The sequence below is a fragment of the Pygocentrus nattereri genome, chromosome 4 (genome assembly GCF_015220715.1).
Source record: "Pygocentrus nattereri isolate fPygNat1 chromosome 4, fPygNat1.pri, whole genome shotgun sequence".
Classification (NCBI taxonomy): Eukaryota; Metazoa; Chordata; class Actinopteri; order Characiformes; family Serrasalmidae; genus Pygocentrus; species Pygocentrus nattereri.
The window spans coordinates 40,883,169-40,900,471 of record NC_051214.1 but is presented as its reverse complement, the minus strand read 5'-3'; the positions used below and the strand labels follow the sequence as shown (position 1 = coordinate 40,900,471).

At 41.1% G+C, this 17,303-nt stretch overlaps 1 protein-coding gene across 17 annotated transcripts in view; it reads left to right on the top strand.

Annotated features, from left to right (window-relative positions):
- Positions 1-17,303, top strand: part of afdna (afadin, adherens junction formation factor a) — a 137,594-nt gene that overhangs the window by 82,079 nt on the left and 38,212 nt on the right. For 12 of the 17 annotated variants that reach the window (XM_037537950.1, XM_017721719.2, XM_017721733.2 and 9 more), the window contains 8 exons: positions 1,467-1,522; positions 4,213-4,418; positions 9,512-9,532; positions 11,682-11,827; positions 13,684-13,778; positions 15,055-15,320; positions 15,467-15,610; positions 16,914-17,112. In XM_037537950.1, the coding sequence (XP_037393847.1) occupies positions 1,467-1,522; positions 4,213-4,418; positions 9,512-9,532; positions 11,682-11,827; positions 13,684-13,778; positions 15,055-15,320; positions 15,467-15,610; positions 16,914-17,112 (1,133 nt within the window). The remainder of the gene's footprint in view (positions 1-1,466; positions 1,523-4,212; positions 4,419-9,511; positions 9,533-11,681; positions 11,828-13,683; positions 13,779-15,054; positions 15,321-15,466; positions 15,611-16,913; positions 17,113-17,303) is intronic. The other 5 variants (XM_017721727.2, XM_017721734.2, XM_017721723.2 and 2 more) reach the window with 1 other exon arrangement.

Genomic DNA, 17,303 nt, shown 5'->3' with positions numbered 1-17,303 from the left:
GTAACACTAAAAGTAAAAATAAGATAAAAATATAAACTCTATCCTTCACAAAAAAACTAAAGCTATTTACATTGTAAGGATGTTTTGTCCGAAATCCACATGGAGTATTGCACATGAAGTACTGGTTTATATTATAAATGGGAATGGTGAGGAGTTAACAATATAAACATTATAAATATAAAGCGAAAAATCTTTACACTAAAGAGAGATTTAAAAAAAAGTATTGCACATTGACTTATATTGCTGCCCTGCGATGGACTGGCGGCCTGTCCAGGGTGTATCCTGCCTTTCACCCGAAGACTACTGGGATAGGCTCCAGCACCCCACTGCGACCCTGACGGAGAAGCGGCTTAGAAAATGGATGGATGGATGGATGCACTTAATTTGCACACAGGAAATGGCAATGAATTCAGAATTTATATTCTGTAGGTGTGTGAGGTCTAATGGGGGGTGGAGGAGGGCTCTAGTGAAAGCAGTGCTAGTTGTACAGTCTAACAGCAGCAGGAAGGAAAGACCTGCGATAGCACTACTTCATACACTTGGGGTGAAGCAGCCTGTCACTGAAGGAGCTGCCCAGTGCTGCCAGATTGTCATGCATGGGGTGGGAACTTTTCTCCAGCATAGATGCTAGTCTGGCTGACATGCTCCTGTCTCCCACCGTCTGCACTGGGGGCTTCTCAGGACAGAGCTGGCCCTCTTAATGAGTCTGTCAGATCTTTTACTGTTGTCTCTTTGTTTGCAGTCAAGTGCTGACTTATCACAGAAGTGTAGAATGCAATTTCTGCTTACTCTGATGTCAGTATAGGTGCCAAGTGTGTTTAGACTCAGTGGTGTCAGTATAGGTGCCAAGTGTGTTTAGACTCAGTGATGTCAGTATAGGTGCCAAGTGTGTTTAGACTCAGTGGTGTCAGTATAGGTGCCAAGTGTGTTTAGACTCAGTGATGTCAGTATAGGTGACAAGTGTGTTTAGACTCAGTGATATCAGTATAGGTGCCATCTGTGTTTAGACTCAGTGATGTCAGTATAGGTGCGAAGTTTGCACTTACTTGACTTACTTTATTTAACATTCAAACAGAATGTTTACATATGTCAAACTACCTAAGGAAAAGGTTTAATTTGTTTTGACCAAGTAAGACAAGTTTGAAAACACCCTCATTGGACTGGAGCAGGAGTGTGTACACTTGGTGAAATGGTGTAAGTACATGTATATGAAACCTAACCTAAAGCCTCAGCATCTACACCTGGGTTACCTGAGCCCTTACATTCCTCCTGCACCCAGTCACTTCATCAATAATCCAGCAGTAGTGATGGGACACTCACTCGCACTGTGAGTGTAGTGTGGTCTGCTGAACAATGCTGTATGGTAGGAGTGGAGCAGGTGGACTGGAGCGGTGGGCGTCTGTGGACAGTGGTGTGAACGTGTCCTATCTCAGTTGGTTTAACGAACGCCTTCTCTCTCCCCACAGGCCTCATGATGGCCCTGAGCTCACGCTGCCGGCCAGCATCGAGTTCAGAGAGAACTGTAAGTATCCTCTGTCCATTCATTAATTCAGCCACCCACACGCTCCCTCTGCAATTTCCAATAGCTGGTTTAATGCGTGTTTGTCTTCCCTGGACATTTTATGATTCAGTGTGACCATTGTCTGGACCTAGAGATCATGCAGTGGGTGTTAGTCGTATGTTACCCTTTTTAATTAGGGAGTGCAAGTGAATGTGTTTGTAGAAATGTTTCCAGACTGGCCCTGCTGTTACACCAATTACTGACTGTAGAATAAAGAGCATTTCCATCTTACCCATCTCAGGGCCATTTGCAGGCAAGCTTTTAGAGGGTGTTGCTGTTAAAAGGCTATCTATTTTTAGAGAGCAGGGAGAACTGGTTGCCTCAGAAGTCAATGCATGGAAAACATTGATGACCTGTCTACCATAAAGGGTGGTCCTTTGGTCTGGGACATTTTGTCTGACCCAACAGTTTCACATTTGACTGTAAAAGCTCCGTAAGAGGTTCTGTTTACTAATAATAAACCTGACAACAGTGAGGAAAACACCTACACTACATCTGTAATAGCACTTATTTCAAATGAGAGGTAGAGGTCCTTTTGCTACTACCCAACAATTCTTGAATATCAGTTCCACAATTCAGTTTTTGTGAAACTGAAATTCTGCTGTTGGGGGCTTCACTTATTGGTCAGTCTAGACCTGACTAAAATATAGTGTCTCTGTGCTGCTGTGAGTCACCCTGTAGGATGGGAGTTTTTCAGACCATATGTTAATGTAAAATTTTTAAAACTTGAATAATGTTTACCTCATCTAACCATTCAAAAAAACCAAAAAGTCACTTGCACTATGTGGAAAATTCTGAAGTATATTAAACAATTGCACGTTTCATTGTAAGAAGAGCATAATTAGTCCTGTTTGATTGGATTTACCTGAAACATTAAATATCTGTCAAGCTTTTGATAGCTATTTTAAATGTGGCACTGGCAGTGCATTGTTTGTGTTTCAAAATATCGTTCATATCTATCAACACATCTTTAAATATTATGATATTTTTAGCATGTCACTCACCCCTAGTCTGCACAATTTTTAGGTCCACCCTTACCTTCTGCCTCAGCACGCTTGGTACCTAGCAAGAAGGGTAACCACGGTCAATACAGCTATAGCGCACCACACCACCTGGTGGAAAGATACCATGAGTTCAACTTCTGATGTTTTGCTGTGCTACATATTTTTGTATTTCCTTGTAAAAAGATATCAAGGAAATAGCCCAAGTTAGCTTCCGGTAGATAATGTAAATGTTTATTCAGTTTTGACATTTGCTAGCAGTGATCAAGAGATTTAATGCTGTTTAATGCCCAAAGTCAGTACCTATTAATGGCTGTGACAGCTGAATTTCCCACTCTCTCAGCACTCAGCAGTAGGTGGTGAGGAATCATATGAATCATATCACACCTTGTGATCATAGTGTATTTGCAATGATTGTGCAAGGTTGATTCTGTAGGCCAGTTTTCCCTTCTGTCACGAGATACAATGTAAGCTCACTCTACCACCTGTGTACTCTACCTGTGTATTTGTTCAATTGTTCTGAGTGGGGCAGCTCACTGGCTGCTTGTTCTTACAGTAATTGTATGATTGTGTGGTTTTTGAACTTAGTTTAGGACCTTTGATTCTAAGTGGTCTGTGGCCCCTGCTGAGACTCAAGAACAGTCTGTGAGGGACAGTGTTATCAGTGTCTGTGCAGTGTAGTCTCACTCAGTCTGTTGAATCCTGTGTTAAGCTGATTTTTGAAGTTGCTTGTATGTTTGTCTAAGAACAATAACCTCACATGCTGCCAAGGTACTTATATTTACAGCAGTTTTAAGTTTAAAGCAGTTATATTTACACTGTTTTATGATCATAGATTCTGTTTACATGTGGCCGTTTCATGTTTCCGTATTGTATCCGGATAGGGCTTATCCAGATAAAAATGTGGGTAAAAGGACACTCTGTCTGAAATATTTATGTCTGTTGTTACGTCTGACATCCTGCAGTGGTACCACAGTAGTCTGAATAAAGTGATGATGATGCACCTTGAAGGTGGGAGGAATATGTATTCACTCAAGATCAGTCAAGCAACAGAAATAATCATCAGATGAGGAGCGCATGTAGTATGTGTTTATCTAGATAACTGACCTCAGTTTGGCTCATTTTCTCTGGCTGAAAGGGTAAACCTTTTATCTTGTGTCCATTTTGTGCAAAAGAAGGGTAGTATTTTTCTTTGTATAGTATATTTTTCTTTGCAATTTAGTTTGATGACTGTGGTAAGAGTTAGTATGAATTCTGTTGTTTAGCCTAAGGAATATTATTCTGCGCTATAGAATGCTGCATAACATAACATATTAAACTTTAGTTTTAGGCCAGAATGCCTCTTTAAAACAATGGTGCATACCATAGAGAGGTCGGAGATGCATTTTAGCCAGAGCTTGTACAAGAAATACAAAAAAGGGCGTCTAAAATAGGCTATAAATTGCCATCTATTAGGATGATTTGTATATTGTGTGCAATATAGGACCCGAGACACAATTGACTACCAAATGTATAAGTACATGGTTATAATCTCATTAATATACTTTCCAAATACAAGGTATATGAAACGTCCATTTGTAAACAGGGTCATAATGGCTCATGTCTCTGATTTGGTTAATCTGGACTGAATCACTGTCATTGAACCTACAGCTGAAGATGCCTTCCTGTCAGCTATCATCAACTACACAAACAGCTCCACTGTACACTTCAAGCTGTCACCTACCTATGTGCTGTATATGACCTGCCGCTACGTCATGTCCAGCCACTACCGGCCAGACATCAGTCCGTCAGAGCGGACACATAAAGTCATCGCTATTGTAAACAAGATGGTGAGCATGATGGAAGGAGTGATTCAGGTGAGTGGCAGCCGTCTTTACAGGTACCTCTTCTCTACACATCAGTAAAATTCAGTAAAAGTGCAGGACAGTTTCCACATTCAGTAAGAGAACATCCAAGATAAAAATAGCAGGATAAAGCTCACATTGTTCTGGAAACTTGGTTGAGTTTATGACACTTTATTAAAGAGAGATGCCAGATGTTCTGCTGGCAAACTGTCCTCCAGATCTGTTTGCTACCGCCTATCCTTTTATATTGTTGCTAGCTGCGTTTACTGCCCTGCAGTGTGTAGTTTCAGCTCTAATCTAACACACCTAAACCAAAAGAAAATCTTCAGGAGCATATGAATATTAGAGGCAGGTGTGGTAGATTAGGGCTGCATTAGATCAACATGAGCTCGATGGGTACTGCTGCTTTCTCATAATCTTAGTGTGCTGTAATTGCGGTAGATGCTCTGTAGATGTAGTGCCAGAGGGTCCAGTCTTGTCTGGAAACAGCCAGTGGCTGCAATCTTTCTCTGCTACTAAGCAGATCGATTGATTATCCATTCTCTGTTTTCTTTCATAGTTACTGTTGTGAGGTTGGACAAGCTTTACAGAGCTTTGGCACACATGCAACCTAAAATGAAATAGTTGCACACAGCTATTTTGTCAAAATAACTGAATTTAGATTGTGTTAAGTGATCATCATGTATAAATGTCATGAAATTAATAATTAATGTTTTTATTTACGTATCCCCTTTTTGCGCTCTAATCTGTTATCCAGAACACAGGGGCAAAGCTATTAGAAGTAGTACCTTTCATGCTTAATCTTAGTTGTCATGAGGTCTTTTTCATACAAAGACGATTTTTATAGATTTAATGGCCTGAAACTCAATTGTTACGCATTTAACACCATGAATGCAGAAAGAACAGATTCATCAAGAAGTAACATTAATGAAGTTTAGTTCTCTTTTATCCAGTGCTGGGTAACAGCCCATTCTGCTAAAAGTCACAAAGTTCCAACAACTCACAGGGGACAGAGGTTTGCGGCATTGCATCAGCCTTGAGATCTGAGTATAAAAATGAATGGAGAAACCACAGGAACATTCTTGAGCTCTGTTATGGAAAATGCCATTAATGCTTTTTACCTTTCAAAACTTGCCATATTTTTAATGGAACGGTTTATAATAATAATTATAATTTATAATGGAGAGCTCATTGGAGCGGATTATAGCTGAGTGTGAAGCGGTTGGTATGCAGATCAGCACCTGGTCCTATGGTCCTAGCCTGGAAAAGGATGGCATGCCCACTCCAGGTAAGAGGAAAGGACTTGCCCCAGGTGGAGGAGTTTAAGTATCTCAGGGTCTTGTTCACGAGTGATGGGAATAGAGATCATGAGATCAGCCAGCGGGCTGGGACAGGCGGCAACAGTAATGCGGTCACCGTACCGGGCTGTAGTGGTGAAGAGGGTTTACCGGTCGGTCTACATCCCGACCCTCACCTATGGTCATTAGCTGTGGGTCATGACTGAAAGAACGAGATCGCGAATACAAGCGGCGGAAATGAGCTTTCTTCGCAGGATGGCGGGTTACACTCTACTTGATAGGGTGAGGAGCTCGGTCATCTGGGAGGAGCTCGGAGTAGAGCCGCTACTCCTCCGCATTGAGAGGAGCCAGCTGAGGTGGTTCGGGCATCTGATTCAGATGCCCGAGCCAGCTGAGGTGGTTCGGGCATCTGATTCAGATGCCCCCTGGACGCCTCCTGTTGGGGGTGTACTAGGCACGGCCTACTGGGACAAGACCCCAGGGTCGTCCTAGGACCCGCTGGAGAATATTTCCAAGTTGGCCTGAGAGCAGCTTGGGTTCCCTAGAATGAGCTGGAGGAAGTTGTGGGGGACAGGGACGTCTGGGATTCTCTGCTCTCCCAACTGCTACCGCGACCCTATCTGGACTATGCGGTTAACAATACTGATGATAATACCCATAGTTTTAATTCATGAACAAATGTATGGATTTTTCTGGAGTCTAGTTTCAATTAGCTACAGCAGCGTGGTCCAGCTCTATAGTGTAACATTTTAAATAGAAACCTCAACACTGCGTAGGTTAAATGGTAGAATTGTATTGCAACATGCCTTATTTTATTTTTAGCTTGTGGTTTGTGTGTTAGCTTGTGGCTAGTGCTTTAAATTAGGACACAGTAAAGCACAACTTTTTTGTTTCAAGCTTTGTGCTTCAATATATTGTATATTGAATGCTATAATGAAGAGAAAATGGAAACAATAGCATGTTAATGTAATTCACATATTAGCTTTGTCATAAACATGATGAAATTCTAATATATCGTAATGAACCAATTAATGTATGTTGTACATTTCACCAGTATTCTGTAAAGCTTGTCCATTCTCACTGTAGCAGCCACATTTGTGGTTAGATCAATAAAAAGAATGAGACCAACAGGTCCTCCTGCTTAGTTGGTGTCAAAGCTTGAAGCCACACAGACCCCAGATAAGATTAGACACCCATGCTGTAGTGTTTTAGGTGTTGCCTACATCACATTACACTTAGGAGCCCAAATCATTGCCTCTGCATTTGTGACATTGCTGGTCAGTCTCTCTCTCTCTCTCCTCTCTCTCTCCTCTCTCTCTCCTCTCTCTCTCCTCTCTCTCTCCTCTCTCTCTCCTCTCCCCCCCCCTCTCTCTCTCTCTCCACTCTCTCCACTCTCTCCTCTCTCTCTCCTCTCTCTCTCCTCTCTCTCTCCTCTCTCTCTCTCTCTCTCTCTCTCTCTCTCTCTCTCTCTCTCTCTCTCTCTCTCTCTCTCTCTCTCTCTCTCTCTCTCTCTCTGTATGCGTGCGTGTGTTCTTTTTGTCCATGTGTTTCCCCTACCCTCTGTTTTATCTAATTCCTGCACCAAGTTAGCGTCAAGTAGCCTGTGATCGTGTGCCAGATAAATGACACACATACTGTGGGTTTATTTGCTCCACTGGTTTGGCTGGCGCTCAGCTGCCTGTGCTCTGGGTGGCCCATCCAGCTGCCTGTGACCAAGAATAGTGTAACTGACGAGCTATCAAAAAGGATGAAACAAATACAGTGAGATTTAAGGAATCTCCTCTTCCTTCCTCCAGTGGATGGTGCCTCATCATCTCATGTGGGGTTTTTGCCCTGAGGCTGACCCCTCTAGCCCACAGACTCTTATTTTTACATATGGAGTTAATGCTAATAGCTCGTCATATATCTGATCTGGCTCTATACCAGTGCGTTTGATTAATGGCACATACTTGTGGCATCAGTGAAGTTCTGTATGTGCTACACTCACTATTCGTCTGTCTGGCCAAAATCAGGATTAAGGTCTTCCAATCCTTTTAAAAGTGGATTTTCATCTCCTATGATTTTTTTTTTTTTTTACATCCAAATCTTAAGCCCCGCATTGAAGCTTTAATCCGTGACCTCAAGCAGATGAAGTGTGGTCAGTGGCTCGGCAGAGAGACTGCTATAAACCTGTAGTCTTTTGACTCACTGTAATCAGAGGTGGACTGGATTGAATGAGAACACTGTGCTTTAGTCTGTCTACTTATATACTCCTTTTTCATGTCGATTAAAGGGAATTCTATTGATTTCAGAATTTATAAATGATTTTCAAAATAATTGAGTTTAAGTATTTTCCTAATTCAGTTTTTTTTATCTGGAGTGATGTGAAATGCTCCAATCTAAAGAAATCCTCTTAAGGCAACGTCATGGAGAGGTATTACATTATGTTGGTTACAAATACGCTGCCTGATGCTATTGTTTTATGGTAGTTATGCAACAATGTTTTGACCTAAAATGTATTTTTAAATACCTGCATGGCGAGCAAAAATAATACCTAAAAATGGTACACAATCAAAACTAGTAGCACAAAGAATCTTACAATGCATAGTGCTGTCCACTACCACTGTGAATTTTCTCACAGTGTTTGGCCCAGTCATCTACCATAGTGAGGAATCTTCCAGTTCATGGCCCAGTCCACTGTCATGGTAAAGAATCTCCCAGTTCACAGTCCACTTCACTGTCATGTTAAAGAATCTCCCAGTTCACAGTCCACTTCACTGTCATGGTGAAGAATCTCCCAGTTCACGGCCCAGTCCACTGTCATGGTGAAGAATCTCCCAGTTCACAGCTCAGTCCGCTACTGCGATGAAGAATCTTACAGGTCATGGCTCAGTCAACTACCACGGTTAAAAATCTCTCAGCTCACAGCCCAGTCCACTACCACAAGATTGTCCTAGCTTGCAGCTTGCAATGCTACTGCAGTGAAGAATCTCCCGGCCGAGCCAAACTCTGCCTCCATGAAATGCCCCGACTTGCCGCTCAGTCAAGCTGTAATACCACTTTCACATCAAGACCAATGCCCAATTAATTATTCTAGATGTCTACATTTGATTAGTCACTAGTCAGGTGTTTATGTTGCATTACACAAAATCTGGGAGAAAATAGGGCATTGAAAATAAGTTATTTGGCTGTATTTCTAAAGCAGCTTATTCAGTTATGAATTTCCTGTATGTTCCCCATTTTATTATTTTAATTAATTATTTGTGTGTGTAACTTTTGTTAAACACATGCACCACCAAGTGGAGGAAAGTTTGAATGCAGCAATGATCGATCGCTGTTGTCGGAAGAAAACCTTCTATCTTCATTTTTGACGTTTTTCCCTCAATTCCCTCAACAAATATTCAAAATCTCTTTTGAATATCAACTTAAATAACAAGTTGTTCAACATGCTACAGAGTCATTTTCTAATAACAGCGTACAACAACTTAATCTTGTTCCCCTTTCCGTGATGAGGTTCAGCCCAGGCCAAGAGAAGAGAACTGGCCACTGACCACCCCTCTGTGGCCACATTTTTGAAGTAACAATAGAAACAGAGTCAACATGTGCTTGTTTTTTGTGTGTGTGTGCGTGTGCGTGTGCGTGTGTGTGTGTGTGTGTGTGTGTGTGTGTGTGTGTGTGTGTGTGTACATCAAGACAGCTGAAATGCAAGTATGTGTGTGTTTACATGCTTGTGAAATCTCTGTCCATGCCATGGCTGTTGTTGACAGTCTCTCTCTCTGTCCTGTCGGATGTCTGTTCCCCCTCTTCCCACTCCTCCTATCTCTACAGGAGATTGCTGAAGGTGACCAGGTAGGAGATTGTACTGCCAGGGAGAGCTCTCTCTTTCTCTTCATCTGTCTCTCTCTGTCTCTCTCTGTCTCCCTCTCCCTCTTCAGTCAGCTTGGCTCAGTCTTCCATGCCTTTTTTTCTTCCCCATAACAGAAACCAAACAACCCAACCAAACCCGCCAAATAATCCCTCCTCCAGCAGCTGGACTCTCTAAAAACGAAACATAACCCTCATTCAGCTCCAACCTGGACCATGTGATACTAAAACTACAATAAAGATCTCTGACTCTGGCAACATTTTAATTCTGGCATCTCCATGTTACCTCTGCTTCCTGCACTTCAGTATGGATGAGAGACAACCCTGCGTTCTTTTGCTTATTTTTGTTTGTTTGTTTAATTTCTTTTGATTAATTATTTTATTTGTTGTTTTTGTCTGTGGTTAACGTCATTGTTCTTCTGGATGCGTTCTATGGCCGAAACACAAGGTGTGGGTGGGTGGGGATGCCGTCGTCGTCAAGGGGGGATAGACGCGTGCGGTATACACACAGTTCCAGTTCAGAAAGTGTGTGTCTGAGCTGTGTGTATCCCTCTCTGTGTACCGGGGACATTTTTTAACTCCACAGCAACCAGACACTGCTTTACATTGCTGCCTTCAGCACCTAATCAGCCTGTGCTCTCAGTTTACATCTGTAGCCTGAAATGTCCAGGGTTGTTAAGTTGTTTGGTCAAACTAACTGAAGATTGCTGCTCTTTATTCATGACTGATGAAGCACAATAGGCTGTACTCACTGCAGCTGCAGATGTTGTCGATCAGCCAAGACATGTTTGGTATCTTAAGTTTATTTCTTTAGTTTTGTGCTGGAATGTCAGGAGTAATGTTGCTAATAAGCAAGGAAGGCTTATGCCAACAGTTAGCATTGTGCAAACTACATGCCTAAATCATGTCTCAAGCTATTAAAGGGGCATTTTTGCCTAGAACTATCATTTATCATGGTATTTTTAATGATACATAGTATTCAGTGGTGTACCTTTTTTTTTTTTTTTTTTAAACTTCATTACATTTTTGTATTCTGTAAAGAGACATCCTTGCTGCTGGTATAGCCACTGATGTAGAAGCTAACCAACATCCCTGAAAAATACAGCATCTTAAAGCTGTGTTGCTCTAAATGTGTACATATCTTGCAGTGTTAATGGTGCCTCACATGGGTACTAATACCCACATACCATGCCAGACCCTGGTTTTTGAACTTTACACTGCTAACAGCCTGGATGGTCTTTTTCTTCTTTAGCCCAGAGAACACAGTGTTTGTTTTTGCGTAAATACATTGAAAGGTCAGACCACAGTACACATTTTTAATGTGTCAGTCAATTTCATAATAAATATTTAGCCTCCTAGAAGAAACACTACCTATCTGGCTTTATGCATTAGGCAACTTGCAAAAAAAAAAAAAATCAAAAGCCCACCCTGAAATCTTCTTCAAAGCCACTATAATTTTTTAAAAGATCCCCCCACCTTCAAGCTTCATCATCAAAAGGGGGATTTCCTAGTCTTTAAACAGAGAAATTCACTGTTGAGACTAATGCAACAGTTCTGTATATGGTGAGATGTAGTAATAGTTAATTTTTTTATTTTGGCCCTAGTGAAATAATTTCAAATAGATTTGCATATGGGATTTCTGAAATTATGACAGCTAGTACTGTTTTTAGCTGTGTCCATTTTATAGATAACATTATACCATGCAGTGACAGAAACCACATAAGCAAATCTGTTTGATTACTTAATATCTCAGCACAGCTTGCGGCAAGACAGTGATGAATTAGGAATGCAGTTAGCACAATGCTAACATGATGGTTGTATGTTCCCTTACCTGTTAGCTACATTCATTTTTTTTGTTTGGTCTATTGTTTTAGGACAGCAGGTGAAAATATTGTAGTTCACCTCTCTCTAGGCAGTGTGTTTCGCAAAGAGCTGTGCTTCTTCTGTTCGGTTTGAGAGCAGCAACCTCCTGGCCTGTGGGGCCTCGGTGTCTGGTTGTGGGGGGAGTGGGGTGGGTTGGACAGGGGCACGAGTCTATCCTGGGACTGCTGCTGCTGCTTCTTTGTGGCTGTAAGAAATCCTTCTCCTCCATCATGCTCTCCACAGCCTTCTCTAACTCTGTGCTCTCTTACAGAAGCAGAAGAACATTGCCGGGGCTCTGGCCTTCTGGATGGCCAACGCTTCTGAGCTGCTTAACTTCATCAAGCAAGACAAAGACCTGAGCCGCATCACGCTGGATGCGCAGGATGTCCTCGCACATCTCGTCCAGATGGCCTTCAAGTGAGTGTTGAGTCATGAGATACACACGTCTGCACATACAGTAGATCCACAGTCCATACTCATACGTGGACACTAACTTATAAATCAGTGCTCAGTACAAACCTCAGTTTCATAAAAGCAAGGACAGTATATGAAGTGCTGATAGAAAGAGAAAGCACTGATTAGCAAAGTGGCCGGTTTGGCCTGTATTATACTACATGAGAACACAGTATTTGATGTCATATTTTATTATGACATTAGATGTAACTTCCTTGTCGTGTTTTGTAATGCATAATGTGTTAGTTTTTTTTCTGAGGTCTGCACTGCCATTGCACCTCCACTCACTAATTAAACTGCAATGCTGTTGAAATACAAGCACAGTGTGGCTTGATGTCATGTCGAAATAAGCATTGAAATCCCTGAAAAAGACAACATGTGGTGTTCTAGATGTGTATATCATGCAGCGTTAATTGTACCCTCACATGAATACCCACATACCTTACCAGACCCTGGTTTTTGAACTTTACACTGGTAAGAGCTTGGATGGTCCTTTTCTTCTATAGCCCAGAGATTACAACGTCTGATATTTCCATGAGCAAATTGAGAGGTTGACTCGTCAAACCTCAGTACACATTTCCACTGTGTATTAGTCCATTTCAGCCTATATCAGATTTTCTCGACAGAATGTAATGTCGTCTGAGAGATTGAAGATCACGGGCATTCATTTGTTGATTTCGGCCTTGCCCTTTAAAAACCTTTATGCACAGGTTTCTCTAATTCCCTGGATATTTCGTTGATACTGTGCACCGTAGAGACTGAAATACCTACATTCCTTTCAGTCGCTCATTGAGGAATGGTGTTCTTAAACATTTGCATTATTCGCTGATACAGGGGCGAACCATGACCCATCCTTGCTAGGCCTTTCCTGCATGCTCATTTTCTACTGAAATATTGTGGTGAATATTTCCTAATGTCCCAACATTTTTCAAAATATGTTCCAGCTATCCAATGAGAGCATTTTTGCATGAAACAAAAATTAAATTGATATAGTAAAAACTTGAAATATATTTTCTTTGTATTATTATTGTTTACATACAGTTCAAATCACTGCTTTCTGTTTTAATTTGCATTTCACATACTGTCCCAACTTTATTGTAATTGAATTTTGTATAATAAGCTTGGTTTGGTTTAAGACACATGCAGACACATAGACACAGGCCTTGTCAGAACAAAGCTAGTCACTCTTTCAGTCTCCGCTGCCTTGAGTGAGTGTGAAGAAATTGTACTTCAGATAATGCAAACCATATGTGTATTAAGCATTCTGACAGCATCAATGGATGTCGGATAATTAGAAAATGATTTGTAAAATTGCGTGTGAAATTTGAGCTCAGCTTGCCTGCCTCTGCATAAACAAGAGCAGACACTCACTCAGTACTAAATAAAGCTTAGACTGCCTCTGTTAAGGCTTTGTGTTCAGCAATACCAGCCCTTTCCCAAATGTACCAAAATGAGACGTCAGGAGCGTAGGAGTCATTTAAGGAATGTTGCATAACTTAATTGCTTTGTTTGTATTCTTTATGGTCATACAACACTACTTTTAAACTCCCTTCATCCTTCACCAGCATATAAGTGTGGAAGCTATGAGTGAGCAATGTTCTAGATCTAGATTATATTGGCTGGGTTTTAGGCTGATGAGAGCCTGTCTGCTCTATTTAATACCTCGGAGATGTCCAGCTGAAATAACTGGCTCTTTTTGCCTTTATGTGGTTTGGGAGATTGCTGGGATCAGTGATCGTAAAGGAAGTCTTCCTGTGTTTTGCTTTTTTCTCATTCGTTTGTGTGCTCTCACATCACCTGCATGTGTTATTTATTTTCAGGTACTTGGTTCACTGTTTGCAGTCAGATTTGAATAACTACATGCCAGCATTCCTGGATGACCCTGAGGAACAGAACCCACAGAGGCCTAAGATAGGTGAGCAGAAAGTTGAATAATGAGTTAACATTATTTTCTTTCCGTTGATTTCCTGCTTTGTGAGAACAGAGCAGTTTGAATCTTTCTTGAAAAGTCGTACATATTGTTGTTTTATTCAAAGTAAACACTGATGCTGCACCAGCAAGAGCCCTCTTGTGGAGGTTTGGAGTCACAGCAGCAACTTTCGCAATGGAAGTTCTTTTTGTTTTTGTTTTGTTGTTGTTGTTGTTGTTTTTTTGTTTGTTTTGTTGTTTTTTTGGGGGGGTATACTCTTATCAGGAGTCAGGAGCAAAGAATGACTTTGTCATTCCATCCACATCAGCACTGGAAACTTTAGAATCAGTATCTTCAACAACGTATAACCAAATTTGGTTGCAAAATAAATTAATGTTATTCTAAAATTCTAAAAAGTCCTGAACAGCTTCAGCTTCATGGCTTTCAAATAGTTATTAGATCATTCAAAATCTGTAAATAAAATAAATAAATTTTTTAAAAAGGAATTTTAGATGGAGTTGTAGAAGATTCTAAAATGCATGCCAAAGCTCTAAAACACTGAGAAATTAATCACAGGCTGATAACTAGGCAAAAAAATGAATGTAAATGCCGTTTTAGTATCATTTTTATTCACTTCATGTTTATCATGTTCTTGAAATATCGAAAAATTGTATTACTTATCTGTCAAATCAATATGCACACATATACAGCATACATTATTATTTTATACAAAATGACAAAACCTATTTATATGGCAAGTGCTTCCAAACTTTTAAATGTTGGCATAAAAGAGTACAGTGGAATGAAATTGTTATTCCAGGGCAACATCTAAATGATCAGTGTTTACTGGACAATACAGTAAAAGTGTCCAAAAAACAGACTATACGAAACAGCATAGCACAGTGTAATAGACTGCCATAATGACAATAAGTACACAACAATGCAAACTATCAGACCTCAGCCCTACAATGTCTCAAGACAGAGACCTGAGCGAATTCAACAAGCATTTTAATTGGGGAAAAGCTAATGTTGCCTGCCTTCCACCCGATGACCACTGGGATAGGCTCCAGCACCCCCCCGCGACCCTGAGGGAGAAGCGGCTTAGAAAATGGATAATGTTGCTAGCAATAAGTAATGATGAACAGTCATTAATTACCATTATGCTTGTTGACTTGGTTCCTGTCACTGTTATGTTAGCATGTTTGGTCAAAATGTTCTTTTTCCTGTGCAAATTCTATGTAAAACATATACAAATAATGTTATGCTTGTTCCCTCCCCACAGAGGATGTGCTGCACACATTGACTGGTGCTATGTCGTTGTTGCGGCGTTGCCGTGTCAACGCAGCCCTCACTATCCAGTTGTTCTCTCAGCTCTTCCACTTCATCAACATGTGGCTCTTCAACAAGCTGGTGACTGAATCCGACTCAGGCCTGTGCTCACACTACTGGGGTGCTATTTTGCGCCAGCAGCTCAGCCACATAGAGGCCTGGGCTGAAAAACAAGGACTAGAGCTGGCTGCAGACTGCCACCTCAGCCGCATAGTGCAGGTACATGCGCTACATTCACCTGAATAGTGCATGCACTACTGCAGTCACTTTTTTAAAGACCATCAAGCCAGTTCACATAATGTTCTGTTCTGACATGGATGTTAATCTGTTGTTCTTGTGCATTATCTTGTTATCTTGCCTTCTAGGCAACGACACTTCTCACCATGGACAAGTACTCCATGCAAGATGTACAGAACATCAACAACACATGCTTCAAGCTGAACTCTCTGCAGCTCAATGCCCTCATGAGCAACTACCACTGCGCTCCAGATGAGCCCTACATCCCTCCTGTGAGTGATTCCCCTCTTTCCTTTCTCATGAGCTGGTTAAAAATTAGTCCTAGCAAGCCCCGTTCCCATGGACCTAAACTAACTTTAAACTAAGATTTTTATGCAATTATATGATTTTAAAACCTGACCTCCTGACATCAGTAATTCCCACAGGATGTTTACAGTCACAGCAGCTAGTTTGTGCAGATGTTTCTTCCTTTTCATGTCAGGAACACAACTGATCCATGCATTTCCAGAAAACATAATTCTAAACATAGAAACTTTTTTTTTTAACTTTTGTCTTAACAATTTTTTAACAGTGGTCTAAAAATTGAATCTTGAAAGTGCACCTTAAATGCAGTGACTACTGTAAAATGTCAAAAATAGCTCAACATGGCAAAAGTACGCACAATGACTAGCACACCAGAACAAAAGGCCAAACAGGTCACAAAATAAGAAATCTCAAAGCAAAGATTTATTAGCCAGTCATAGTACTCAAGAGCACAGTGCAGGTAGTATAGTAAAAACAGGGCAGCAGAGGCTTCAGGTGACAAATGTTTATCAGTGCTAAACAAAGACATGATCAAGAGCAGACAGATACAGAAACTATAGTCATGGTCACACTTGCAAAGGTATGCCCTATCCTACCAACCAATAACTGATTAGAAACAAAGCAAGAGGTAAATTGGGTGATACCTCGCAGTTTCCCCATTAATTGTTTAAATGGTTAATCAGCGTATGAATCACATGCTTACTTTTGCAATGTTTTTGTACTTCCCTGAGAATTTTAGTCCTGAGCAAATAGAATAAGATCAGTAGGAGAGTCTGTATAGGTGTTGGGGAAGATAGGGAGTTTTGATTGACCTGGTAGAATCCTCCTCTACTCTTTCAATCTGTACTTACACTGACCAAACAATGTCAGTTAGCCAAGGTGTGTCTGTTGTCCTGAGGTTCGCTTCTTTAGTTCCTCAGAGGCTTCTACTGGAATACTGCATATCTAAGTCGCACACTAGCCTCATCTTGCCTCAGTGTTTTTGTGGTGTCTGACACTGTGTTTATGTGTAATCTATTGAAATGGACAGGACATTACAGCTTAAAACATTAGTAGCATTTGAAGCCAAAATTATGTCTGTACATTTGTTTATAGTTATAGAACACAGTTATAGAACACAGTTATAGAACAGTTTGTCAATTTTTTTTCCACTGTCTTAATGATTCAAGTTTGGGAGCAAAAAGTTTTTCCGTTTTGTTCAACGTAAGTCTAGTTGGCTTTATTGTGGCAAAAGAATGCTGGCAGCATTGTGACTATTGTGGTTGTCTGCAGGATCTGATTGACCATGTGGTGGCCGTGGCGGAGAACACAGCAGACGAACTGGCACGGAGTGACGGACGGGAGGTCCAGTTGGAGGAGGATCCTGACCTACAGCTACCCTTCCTGCTGCCTGAGGATGGCTACTCCTGCGACGTCGTCCGCAACATTCCCAACGGCTTCCAGGAGTTTCTGGAGCCACTCTGTCAGAGAGGTAGCGTTGGAGAGGATATGCAATGTTCAGATGTTTTGTGTGTTCTTACTGCGTTTTGGTAAAAAGCCAGCTGTGGTTTGGTACATTAGAAGAGAGAATCAGGTTGATCTTGTTTATTTAGCGCTGATGTGTAGCCAGTGGAATGTGGTTAGGTAAAGTCTCACAGAAAGAACAGTTCTGTTTGCATGCCT